Source organism: Jatropha curcas, chromosome 2 (assembly GCF_041381405.1).
Source record: "Jatropha curcas cultivar XTBG-Jc1 chromosome 2, XTBG_Jcur_1.0, whole genome shotgun sequence".
NCBI classification, from domain to species: domain Eukaryota; kingdom Viridiplantae; phylum Streptophyta; class Magnoliopsida; order Malpighiales; family Euphorbiaceae; genus Jatropha; species Jatropha curcas.
In genome coordinates, this window is record NC_143152.1 from 7,097,592 (window position 1) to 7,109,540 (window position 11,949).

Consider the following 11,949-nt stretch of genomic DNA (forward strand, 5'->3'; position numbering starts at 1 on the left):
TTTTTAAAAAATATATCCAATCAAATCTTACAACCACAAAGAACAAAATTATTAATAAAAATAATATACTTTTTTTCTTCTTTTTATCTCTCTCCTAAATAAAATATTATATGTATTCTATTTGAAAATTTATTCTTTTTTAAAAAATCCAATCATATCATACAAACATAAAGAAAAAAACAATATTTTCTTTCTTTTTTATATATTTCCTAAAAGAATTAAATATTTAATGAATAACTAAAAAATTTTTTTAAATATCTCATTATCATATATATTCATTAAAATAATAAATTTAATAAAGATAAAACTTAAAATTTTGAAATGTTTAATTATTTATATGTATTTATTTTAAAAATAATTTTTTTATTTATTATGAGGCCTGATGCCCGAAATAACACTGTGGGCTACAGAATAATCAAATTGGTGAAAAACACTTGTGATCGAAAGGACTCGAACTCGAGACCTTTCACTCTTCACATAAATGAGAAGACAATCAAATCGCACATGATTTACTTAAAAAATAATTTTTATAAATTATATCCAATCAACTAATAAATTGTAATTTTTAATTGGCTATCATTAAAGGTATTTTAGAATAATTTAAATTTCATTAAGGGTAATATAGAAAATTTCATTATTCCTCCTATTCTCATATTTATATACAGTATAGATAGATAAATTATAGATAGATAGATACAGATTGATAAATGTAAATGTATAAATAATGGGTTAATAACAACCGCACGAGTTGTCGGACTAGTGTAAATAAATTGAATTTCAAAAAAATTTTCTTTCCACTATTTATTCTTGATTTTTATTATGTTTTACTTAAAGTGTTTTTTATTTAGTTTTTATTTTCTATTGATTTTTTATTTTTATAATATTACCTCTATTCCATAATATTTGTCATATTTAGAATTTCACGTCCCTTAAGAAAATTATTAAATTTATCTAAATTATAATAAATTATTATTAAATTGACTATATTATCCTTAATGTAATACTAATTCTTTAAAAAAAATTATTAAATTGAAGTAATAATTATTGGTTATAAACAAAAGATAAACACGGCTAAAAAATATTTATTACTTTTTGAAATTATAAATTTGACAAATATTTTGGAACAAACGATTTTCTCAAATGTGATAAGTGTTATGGAAAAGATGTAGTTATTAACCAAATAAAATTTTATCATATTCTATTTGTTTGTTAAAAAATGGTAGAAAGATAAAAAAGGTGACTAAAAAAAATATTATAGACTCACAAAAATAAAAAATAAAGCTAAAAAAATGAATTTAGCTAGAAAACTATAATATTTACACTAATTCATATCATGAACAGTTTATTTGGTAAGTATGGTTAAAAAAAACACCGTATATTTAAAATTATAAACTAATAATATCATTTAATTTATTTGGCACTATTTATCTTATAATAAATAAATTATGTAAATTAATATTTTAATGTATAAATAAATAAATCAATATTTTAATGTATAAAAAATAAATAATTTAATTTAAATATTATATTACTTAATATTATAAATAAATTAGTCAAAATATAAACAACGGATAAGAAACTGAGTAATAAGAACAAGGCACGTATAGAACTTCGAAAAAAAAAACACTGTTCGTTTTGGACCGTTAGATCAGGATCAGAACAGGCACGCACGACGATTCCCTCCATGTATAGTCTATTATCAAAGCCAAGGCCCGCGAAAGAAGAAAGAGGCGAAAGGGTCCGGAGACAGCACTGGGAAAATTAGGGTTTTGTTGAAGAACAATCGAATTACCTTCTCTGCTAGGGTTTTGCTCGATTTAACATCGCAAACCAGGTATTTCTCTATCTGTAAATAATCATTGTTGTATTTGATCCTGTAATTATTAGTTCCATTCGTCTTCCCGTCTAAATCGTGCTAAAATTTTATACGATAGGGAGCTGAAAAATCCAATTAGTTGAGTAGTTTGGTTCTCTTTTACTTAGATTGGAGCGTGTTTTAGGCTATAGGTTAATGTTTCACTTATGCATCCTTTCTGGGCAAAGCCGGTAGGTTCATGTGATAATTAGAGGTTAAGCTTATGGTTGTTGGGTTAATCTTATTGATTGACAATCTTATGAAGCAAGTAACTGCTCGATTATTTATTGGTTATTATTTTGGAAGTACCTCTGTTTCTATGAGAGCTGGAAAAATGTGAATTTTATGTATAATTAATTTAATGCTAGTTCTTTGTGTTATTAATTTAAGGAAAAATCAATGTTGGATAAAAAATGTTTGTGATTGGGAATTGAATGAGGTTGAGGAGGATTATTAATGTATTCATAGTTGAATACGTATTATAGTTATAGATTGCGCTTCTCAAGTCAGGTAGAAGCAAAACTTTCTGAAAACAAATTACCCTGCTTCAGGGACAATGGTCAGGGAAATTTTGAGCTTACAGCATCTTACAATTCATGTGATCATGTAGTTTTTTCTTTTTAAGTTTTCCTCAAGATGAATGGATTGGAAAATAAGTTAACAGTGTGTTAGATATAATTTGGATACCCAAATTGATTACATTTGCTCTTGAAATGTTAATGTAGAACAAAGGTTCAAACAATATTTTCTCGGACCAATATGTTGCTTCCATCTTTCTTTTACATTTGCGTTTTATTGATTATGAATTTTAAGTGTGTGCATTTGTCATGGCTTGTTTTATTACTGTATGTTAAAACTACTGCTTTGTAACCCCAATCACATATATCAAGTTCTCATTTCGTGTGTTTTTCCTTTGTCTTTTTGCCTTTCTTTTTGGTGGATGCATTTTCCAGATAGATAGTAAAACAATCATCTGGCTATTGTTTTTGGACTACTGCCAGTATCTAAATTTCAACAAATTCACTACTTCATTATAGTTATATTTTTTCACCTGCTGAGTATCATCATCCTCTTGATTATCATTCGTGATTCTCTCTGCCTGTCTCTATAGCAATTGTTACTTTTATCATAACCCTTGGTTGTTATCATTCACATTGCAACTCCTTGGATCCATATTCTTATGGCAAAAGTTCAGTTGAGATTCTTACTCTGCAACTCCATTTGGCCTCTCATTTTGTTTCCACCTTTCCATACTTGTACTCTTCCTTCTGTGAATGCTTCTGGCTTCTGTGCTTCATTCACAGTTGCCTCGCAAGCTTCTTTGCTTAGACACATACGATGCCGAGGACAAGTGGAAGTGCTGTTGATGCTGATAAACCAGATGAATCTGAAAATCTTGCGGAATCTGAAGAAGGGGTTGACCTTGATGGTGATAATGAAGCAGAGGAGACAATGGAAGAAGAGGTTGAATATGAAGAGGTAGAGGAAGAGGAGGAAGTGGAGGAGATAGAAGAAGAGGAAGAGGTAGAAGAGGAGGTGGAGGAAGAGGAAGAAATTGAGGAGGGTGCTAATGAGGCTGATGAACAAAAACACTCAGACAATGAAGATGACAAACAAAAGCATGCTGAGCTTCTTGCACTCCCTCCTCATGGATCAGAGGTATACCTTGGTGGCCTTCCCCATGATGCTACTGAAGAGGATCTCAAGAGATTTTGCGAATCCATAGGAGAAGTCACAGAAGTGAGTAATGTTGTCATTATAAATGCTCTGCCTTATGGTTCTTATTTAGATGGACTAAATCTCTGCATATACTGAGAGCAGGTAAGGATAATGAAGGGCAAAGATTCAGGTGAGGCCAAAGGTTATGCTTTTGTGACCTTCAGATCAAAGGAGCTAGCCTCCAAGGCCATTGAAGAGCTGAACAATACTGAGCTTAAGGTATCAAATTCAAAGTGTTGTTTTCTTTTCCCGTCAAATAATCTCAGGGACAGAGGCAATTTCAGCTCTATCCTGGAAACACTACATCTCATTTGCTTGCATTATTTCCTTATTTATTCTGTTTGAGGAACACTCAGATTTTGTGGGAGAACTCTGGAGTTTCTGAGTTCTGGTAGTTTACCTTTCTTTTAATGCGAGTTTCTTTTTACAGGGGAAGAAGATAAGATGTTCAACATCTCAAGCAAATCATCGGTTGTTTATCGGCAATGTTCCAAGAAGCTGGGAAGAGGAAGATATGAAGAAGGTTGTACAAAAGATTGGTCCGGGGGTAATTTCTGTGGAATTATTGAAGGTTTGTGTGCTTTATCTAGACTCTTGCATAGATGGATATAATCTTTCAAGTATAATATTCATCTTCATTCCTAAAGTGCGTTGAATTGTTGGGTTATTTATTTCACTTCTTAATGCTTATAGGATCCACAGAACTCTAGCAGGAACCGTGGATTTGCTTTCATCGAGTATTACAATCATTCTTGTGCAGAATACTCTAGAAAAAAGATGTCAAACCCTAAATTTAAACTTGATGATAATGCTCCGACAGTGAGTTGGGCTGACCCTAAAAATGCTGGATCTTCAGCTGCTTCTCAGGTCTTTCTTTTTGTAATTTGTCTTCCATACTATTGTTTTGTCTTGGGTTATCTTTGCATTGAAATGCTATGAAGCTGATGTAGTTGAAGTGCTTCTTCTTTTGCCTGTGTTGCGTTCTCTGTATCAATGCAAATACTTGTGTTGTCCTTTGTGTCTGTTTTGCAGCTTGCATCTTTAAAATAATTGAGTATTTACCCAATAGAATTGAAGGTGAATCATGCCTTGGAATTGGAATCATTGTTTTTTCTTTCTTAATTTATAAAGAAAATTATTTATGTATTTCTATGTTTCTTCCCTCCAGATAAGATGGTTATTTTATGTGGGACTTTCTGGCATTGCATTTTTGCTTTTTGTTATTCTTTATTTTGAAATGTTCTTGATTGTTTCCTACATCTGATACAGGTTAAGGCAGTTTATGTCAAGAACTTGCCAAAAGATATTACTCAGGATCGCTTAAGGCAGCTTTTTGAACGCCATGGAAAAGTGACTAAAGTGGTTCTCCCTCCTGCAAAAGCAGGCCATGAGAAGAGCAGATTTGGTTTTGTGCACTTTGCAGAGAGGTCGAGTGCTATGAAGGCATTGAAGAACACTGAGAAATATGAAATTGATGGTAATTTGCTCCCGTCTTTACCATCTTTCTATTTTGCTGATGAGCTGATATGGTTGGAATTGGATTTTAATTAGTTCTTCTCTTGGCAGGCCAAGTTTTGGATTGCTCCCTTGCAAAGCCTCAAGCAGATCAGAAGTCTTCTGGAGGGCCAAATTCACAGAAATCTGTCTTGCATCCAACATTCCCGCCTCGTCTTGGTTATGGTGTAGTTGAAGGTACCTATGGTGCTTTAGGTGGATATGGTGCTGCTGGCTTTGCACAAGTGAGGAGCTTCTCTCTCTCTCTCTCTCACACACACAAAAAAGTCTTGAGTTATTCCACCTTTAACTTTTCAGATAGTTCTAAGGAGTTTTGAACTTATGTCCTGCTTTTGTTCATTATATTCAAGCAGTGGTATTAGAATCCTATGATTCGAGTTGATTTTCATGGTCGCCTATACAAATCTTGTGGGGAGCTGGAATTGAGCACGAATCATGGATGAATTGTCTGAACCAGTAGATACAAATGATTTGGAAACCAATGAAAAAAATGAAAAGAAAAAACTGAATCAGTATATTATTTTTAATTGATTTTATGAAGTATATAATGAACCTTCAATTTGATTTGATTCTTCCCTTGGTTCTCTATTCAGAAACTTAGGATTTCGATTCTTGATTGAATCTTGATGACCATGCTATCAAGAACTTGTGCTACTAACCTCATCAAATGTTCTAGTTGATTATTTGGTTCAAAATCTGTATCTGGTAGATCAGACATTTTTGAATTTGACAGGTTGAATTAGGCCTTGATCTCATTTACTCCAGGAATCCGGACTGCGTCAATGGCATTATATGTTTTCTTTTCTCTCCCTTGAGTCCCTTCTAACTCGTTATTGCTGAAGTTGCTATAAATTGAATAATTTCAATGCCGTAATTTCCTTTTTCTTGCATCAGCATGCACTCTTTGTTAGTGAAGACCTACATTACTTGGTTGTGTTCAATATGGGAAATGCGCTGGTGTTGAAGTTGTACGTTTTTCATAATTTTAATAGCAGTAGATTATCCCAGTGAGTGTGAAGTGTTATAGTATCGTGCTTATGTCTTAATATCTTTTATCCAACACAGGTATTTGAATGTGAAGCATAAAAATATTATTAAGTGTTTGTGATTATAACTTATTGATGTTTTTGCACAATCATGCAGCCAATGATCTATGGTAGGGGACCGACTCCTACTGGTATGGCAATGATGCCAATGCTTTTACCTGATGGAAGGATTGGATATGTCTTGTAAGTACCATTTTCCTATATTTATCCTGAGAGAAAATCATGCTTCCATGTGTCTTATTTTTTGATACAGACCTAATGTTCAGAAATTAGAACGCCCATCCTTTTTCCTGGCATCCGGCAATCCTTACCCATACAATTTCTGTGTATAATACAAAATTTATGTCTGTGCATGCTTGTTTTCTTCTTTCGAGACTTAAATTTGAAAATATGCAGAAAAGCCCTTAGACTGCATTCAACCGTTTTATGTCCATCCAAAACGAATCATTGAACTTGTTACATTGGTTGAAAGATTCTCTCTGACCAGATCTGCTAGCTCTAGCCAGTCTGGTTCATTTTCCTGCTTTTATAGTTTTGGTCTTTTTTAACTCTGGAGGAAGGTTGATTGCAAACAATTTATTTTAATTTATTTTGCTAACAGGCAACAGCCTGGAATGCAACAACACACACCTCCACCACAGCCTCGGACTGGCAGGGGTGGTGGAGCTGGTAGCTCAAGTGGTGGAAGACGTAGCAATGAGAGTGGTCGTGGACGCAGCCGGTATAACCCATACTAATTAGATTGTCTTTTAGTACTGAAACTGCTTGAGGAAAATGTTTGTTATTTTGACCATTGAATAATGTTTCATCTGGTCCAACATGAAGAGTGCTTTCTACATATTAGCGGAGCCTAATGCGCTGCAATCAAACTAAAAAACTAGTATGGAGGCGAGCAGATGTACTAACAAGCAATGGCCCTTGCACAGCTCAACTGATTGCTTATTTGCTTTCAGGACAGAACTCCTGGATAGTAGTCTGTGAAGGCTAAATTGTACTTGTGTAAACTGATTGAATTTTTATTTGTGCCAACAAAGTCGATGAGAACTAGTTTTTGCAATATTGGTTACAGTAAATATCAAATTTTGTTTCAATGTTTGCTCTGGATTAAATCTTCAACCTTGTTATAAACTTCTAAATATTTGGTTGCTTTTGCGTAATAAATGCATCTGAATATTACTGGAGTCGTGCAATTTTGGAATGTAAATCACCTGAAATTTTGGCAAAACTGTATGTTTCATGTGTACTTCATGCATAACTTCAGACTCGTCAAATTTACTCAGCTGAGATGCTAAAGGAAAAACATCAATCAAGTACACTATCATCTGAGATGGAATATATGAGATAATAGAAAATACACTATTATCTGAAACATAATTTGCAACAGGTACCTGTGTAGCGCTAAAGATCATATGAAAGGGATCTTAAACTTAAGATCCTCAAAAGGTTACAATTTAGGTTGTCTGGACTACATTACTGCTATTCTGAAGGCATAAATTCACTTCCAAATATTGAATTAACTTTGAATATGCTTCATGTACACTGAATCCTCGCTGCGTCGTGCATGCTTGTGCAAAGACTCCTGATTAATAATTAATTTGTTTAGACACGGGCGCTCGATATCTGCTAAACACATCAACAGGACAGTAAATCAATGCTTACAAAAAAGTTACATTATGATTTGCAGGATTCCAACTAAGTACATCAATGAATAATCTAAAGCTTTTAGCACAAAGCAAAAATGTTTTTATCCAATAAAAATATTGGTAATTAGAAATAGGTTGATCACCCTGAGGTTGGCAACCAAAGAATTACAGAACGACAATCATTCAGACACTCTGATTTTCCTCACACCACGATTTGCATCCATAGAAGCACCAAACATCATACAATTGTATATTTCACCTTTTGACTTTTTGTATAAAATGTTCACAATTTAAAACTGGCATAGATTTAAAACATTTCACAGTTTTTGTAGTATAATTGGCAGTGTCACAGAAAGACATGTTAACCATCTTCATGTAATATAGCCTGTGTAAAGTTCCTAAGCATAATTACATGACTCCATGAGCTATAACGTAAACAAAATATCATCAGGGTTCACTCAGTGCAATAAAGTAGATGCGAGAAGAGAACAATAATGAATAAGCATCATAAATGCTAAATTTGAACATACTCTGGTGTTTTTCAGATGAAGGTTGAGAGGTCTTCAGGCGGTTCAATCCAGATGTTCTCAAAAGGGTCTTGCTCTCCCCAGTCATGACACTGCTTACGAGGATAGTATCTACAATTATCAAGTGAGTATGATATGCATCGCTTTCCAAAGAAACGAACTTTAGAGAAGTAGATACTGTTTCTCATTATTCCAGGGAGATCAATTCTTGAATGAGATGATAAGAAACTGGCAAATAGTGTTAAACCATCAAGTGTCTTCATCTCTTCCCATATCATATTTGATTGGTTCAACTTAAATATAATTGGGTTTTCACTACAACATGTATAAATAACTAAAATGTCTCCATTATGCTCTGACATAAATTTTCCTTTCCACCAATTTTTAGCAAAAAAATTTTCAGGGCACTTAGGTGGAGGCACAACAAGAACATTCCACGTACATTCAGTCGGGTCAAATACACCTAGCCAGCCTGTGAGACTTAGGCAGTAAAAGAGTCCACTGCAAAAAACTATCTTGTTCCAAATACTACTAACAAAAGGCAAGCGATTTTGGTAATTAACAGTAACCCACTCAGTTGCACCAGGATGACAGGTGCTGATAGCAACAACTGTAGGACTGATATGCTTAACTGTAAAAATGACGCAGCTAGTAGATGTTGGGGAAGAAGAGAAGGCAACTATCTGATATGTCAATTCAAACCTTGGCAGTTTGATCACTTCCTTAGTAAATGGATTAAAGAAGAAAACTCGGTGAGTTCTGGGTCTGTACAGCAACAACCAACCATCTTTAGTGTAACAGACTCTTGACCCATACAACTCTGGTAACTCAAGGGAATAGGTCTTGCGCTGTGCTGGGTCATAGAACTCATACAAATTACCATATTTTGGAAAATACATAAGCCAGGGTGATTGGTTTACCACTCTGACAGAAATAGCAGCTGTGTGCCATCTCTTGCAAACAACAGAGGTGCGAATGTTATCCTCTAGAGATAAATGACAAAATATTAGTTCCAGAAGTTCCATAGGAAGGTCAGACCAAGCTTGTAGCTCCAGCTTCTCTCTCTTATTTTTGGTTGTCACCCTTTTATTATCCGTGGCTGCTGCAACCAACCTAAACAGGAAGAAAGCCCATGACTATAAAATGTTAAACTGACCACTTAAGTATTTTAAATAAATATTTTTAAATTCAGTTTGGACACAAATCAACATCTCCAAGTTCTTGGTGAATTCAAGAGAAAAGCCAAAGAAAAGTCTGCAACTGTGGTAACCTATGAAAATGCATTTGAGTGCAAAACATATTTGGAATTTTGCAGTTAGAGCACATCAAAATTTGTTCATTTAGCCACCTATGAAATGCACTTGAGTGCAAAACATATTTGGAATTTTACAGTTAGAGCTAACCAAAATTTGTTCATTACACTTCACTCCCAATAAAAATAGGGAAAAAAAAAATTGAGTCCCTATGTTTTGGCCTAATTAATACTTAAGGATCTCTATTTCCAAAACATAACTATGAGGTCCCTAAATTTTAACTCCGTTAACAGTTTCATCCTTCCATCCAAAACATCCACTTTTAACCATCAAATCAATATGTAAGTACGAAAATGCCCTCATCTACAAGGCTCTTAAATGGCTTCAAAGGCTGACATACATTAATGCCATTGTTTATCCTTTTACATCACTTATCTCATTGCATACTGTGTACTCCTCTCAATCTGTCTCCTCACAAGGAAATTCATCATACCAACAATAAATCTCTAGAATCTTAGTCCATTCTGTCCTCTTGCATATGGGTTTTGGACGGGACTACTCTTGTATTTCTTGAATCCTCCATAGATTTTTTTTTGTTTTACGAATATATAGCAGTGGTATGAAAGAGACAATAGAAACAATCTTTTTCCTTGCTTTCGTGGTGGGTCTCTAATGATGGTCTAACACTTGCATATGGGAAATTGAAATGGGACATAAAAGAAATAAAAGACTCGCAAATACTGGGAGAGAGATGCTTGGTGTATGATCCACACCAAATGTCGAAGCTATCATTTGATTTGTGAAATCTGAGTGCAGAATCTGATTATCACAATTTTGTGAATTTTTGACAGTGAAGCTGCCGACGAAGGTGGAGAAGATGAATCAGGTTAGGCTGCTGACATTGTTGTACTTGGGGTGTTTATTGGGATTTAAATTTTCTCTCTCTCATTGGACTCACCTAAATTGCTAAGACTAACAGAAAAAGTATGTAATTTTGCACGGAAGGATGTAGCAGTTGACGGAATCAAAATTTAAGGACTTTGTAATTGCTTTTTAGAAATGGAGGTCTTCAAGTGTTAACTAGGCCAAAACTCAGGGATTCTATTATTTTTTTCCCATAAAAATAAGAACAACAAAAGGAATTCTATAACAACTAAGAAAAACTGAAACTCTCTAGAATCAGTATTGAATTTGGAATCAAGTTTAGAAAGCAATCCATAAGTGGCAATTCATTCATTTAGGACACAACCACCACAACAAATCCCCTTACAAGAGACCATGAAACAGAATACCAAATCTGTGCTGATAAAGTAAGTCACATAAGCAAAATATCCTATGAAAAGAAACAAGATGTCAAGATATAAATTCGTAAAAACTCCCAACCCACAAACAATCACACTTTTCAATGCTTAACATACAAGTTGAAATTCATACTTCAACAGCTCATCCAAACTCATTGAAATAAAAAATAGCTCGTACCCCCTAACACTGAACCAAAAAGGAAGGGAGAGAAAAATTTAAAAAGAAAAAGGCACGAAATAAATACGAGAAAAAACCACGGGAAATTACAGCATTCGAAATTGACTCCAGAATTCAAATTTACAAATTTATAACCGAATTCTTTCAACTCCCTCTCTTAAATCCAGATCATCATTACGAAATAGCAGTCACACAGTAAAACCCATTTACAAACACCTATGAAAATGTCTAATTTTGGTCCCAATTTCCCATAATTCAGCTTCCTTAACAGCTAAAATACACAAAAGGCATGCATCATACGAAAACCCCATTTCACAAAACCTAGAAAAGCCCCCTCAAAAGAATAATTCAATGAAACCCTAAGTTAAAGCAAATTGAACTGAAAGCAAACAAGAAAGATAGCTACAAATTTTCCAATTCAAGTTGAAAAAAGAAGAAAACCCACTTACGAATTCAACTTTCTTCTCTTCCTGCCTGCCATTTTTGGACCCAAATGAAGCAATTCAACCCACTTAACAGAAAAAAAAAAATAAGAGAGAGATTGCAATTCAGAAAGTTAGAAAATGGAGGATGCACGTGTAAGTCTATTCCGATCTACTGTGTCGCCTCACACGGTATTGCATTGATTGTGCAGTAACATTCTCGACGTGGCGAGCTTTGAATGGATGATTAATGAAGAAAAACTGAAGATTTTCACATGGAATGAGGACACAGGACATCGTAAAGTGAAAAGACTGCGTTTAGAAACTTGTTTAACACATGGGTCATAATGTAGTCAACTTTTACTCGAAGGTGTGCATATATGGGCTACAGTTTGTTTCTTTCTTACATTTTTTTTTATAATTCTATTTTTCTCACTATGAAATTTGTTTAATTTATTTAATTTAAGGGAAAATAATTAATTAGCCCATA

At 33.9% G+C, this 11,949-nt stretch overlaps 2 protein-coding genes across 7 annotated transcripts; one reads left to right on the forward strand and one right to left on the reverse strand.

Annotated features, from left to right (window-relative positions):
• The first annotated feature begins 1,673 nt into the window (after positions 1–1,673).
• LOC105634694 (RNA-binding (RRM/RBD/RNP motifs) family protein) lies at positions 1,674–7,226 on the forward strand. 4 transcript variants are annotated; one of them, XM_012217585.3, is made up of 10 exons: positions 1,674–1,834; positions 3,160–3,595; positions 3,677–3,793; positions 4,005–4,145; positions 4,268–4,441; positions 4,844–5,051; positions 5,141–5,313; positions 6,233–6,318; positions 6,737–6,856; positions 6,961–7,226. In XM_012217585.3, the coding sequence occupies exons 2-10, from the start codon at positions 3,194–3,196 to the stop codon at positions 6,977–6,979; spliced, it is 1,440 nt and encodes a 479-aa protein (XP_012072975.1). In that variant the 5' UTR covers positions 1,674–1,834; positions 3,160–3,193; the 3' UTR covers positions 6,980–7,226. The 4 variants fall into 4 exon arrangements, with proteins under 4 accessions (XP_012072975.1, XP_012072976.1, XP_037496676.1 ...); XM_020679516.3 differs by having other exon boundaries at positions 1,682–1,834; positions 2,809–3,595; XM_012217586.3 differs by having other exon boundaries at positions 6,737–7,226.
• A 220-nt stretch (positions 7,227–7,446) lies between these two features.
• LOC105634693 (F-box/kelch-repeat protein At1g57790) lies at positions 7,447–11,735 on the reverse strand. Of its 3 annotated transcripts, none has more exons than XM_012217583.4 (3): positions 11,487–11,735; positions 8,309–9,418; positions 7,447–7,758 (listed from the first exon to the last, which is right to left on the reverse strand). In XM_012217583.4, the coding sequence occupies exons 1-2, from the start codon at positions 11,516–11,518 to the stop codon at positions 8,320–8,322; spliced, it is 1,131 nt and encodes a 376-aa protein (XP_012072973.1). In that variant the 5' UTR covers positions 11,519–11,735; the 3' UTR covers positions 7,447–7,758; positions 8,309–8,319. The 3 variants fall into 3 exon arrangements, with proteins under 3 accessions (XP_012072973.1, XP_012072972.1, XP_020535176.1); XM_012217582.4 differs by having other exon boundaries at positions 7,447–7,755; positions 11,487–11,720; XM_020679517.3 differs by having other exon boundaries at positions 7,447–7,755; positions 11,483–11,718.
• Positions 11,736–11,949: the final 214 nt, after the last annotated feature.

Excerpts from the sequence above, each read along its gene's own strand:
- LOC105634693 (XM_012217583.4), bottom strand. The coding sequence starts at position 11,518 with ATGGCAGGCAGGAAGAGAAGAAAGTTGAATTC. Across the intron at positions 9,419-11,486 it reads AAGAGAAGAAAGTTGAATTC|GTTGGTTGCAGCAGCCACGG; the intron begins GTAAGTGGGTTT and ends CTTCCTGTTTAG.
- LOC105634694 (XM_012217585.3), top strand. The coding sequence starts at position 3,194 with ATGCCGAGGACAAGTGGAAGTGCTGTTGATGCTGATAAACCAGATGAA. Across the intron at positions 3,596-3,676 it reads CCATAGGAGAAGTCACAGAA|GTAAGGATAATGAAGGGCAA; the intron begins GTGAGTAATGTT and ends TACTGAGAGCAG. Across the intron at positions 4,442-4,843 it reads GATCTTCAGCTGCTTCTCAG|GTTAAGGCAGTTTATGTCAA; the intron begins GTCTTTCTTTTT and ends CATCTGATACAG.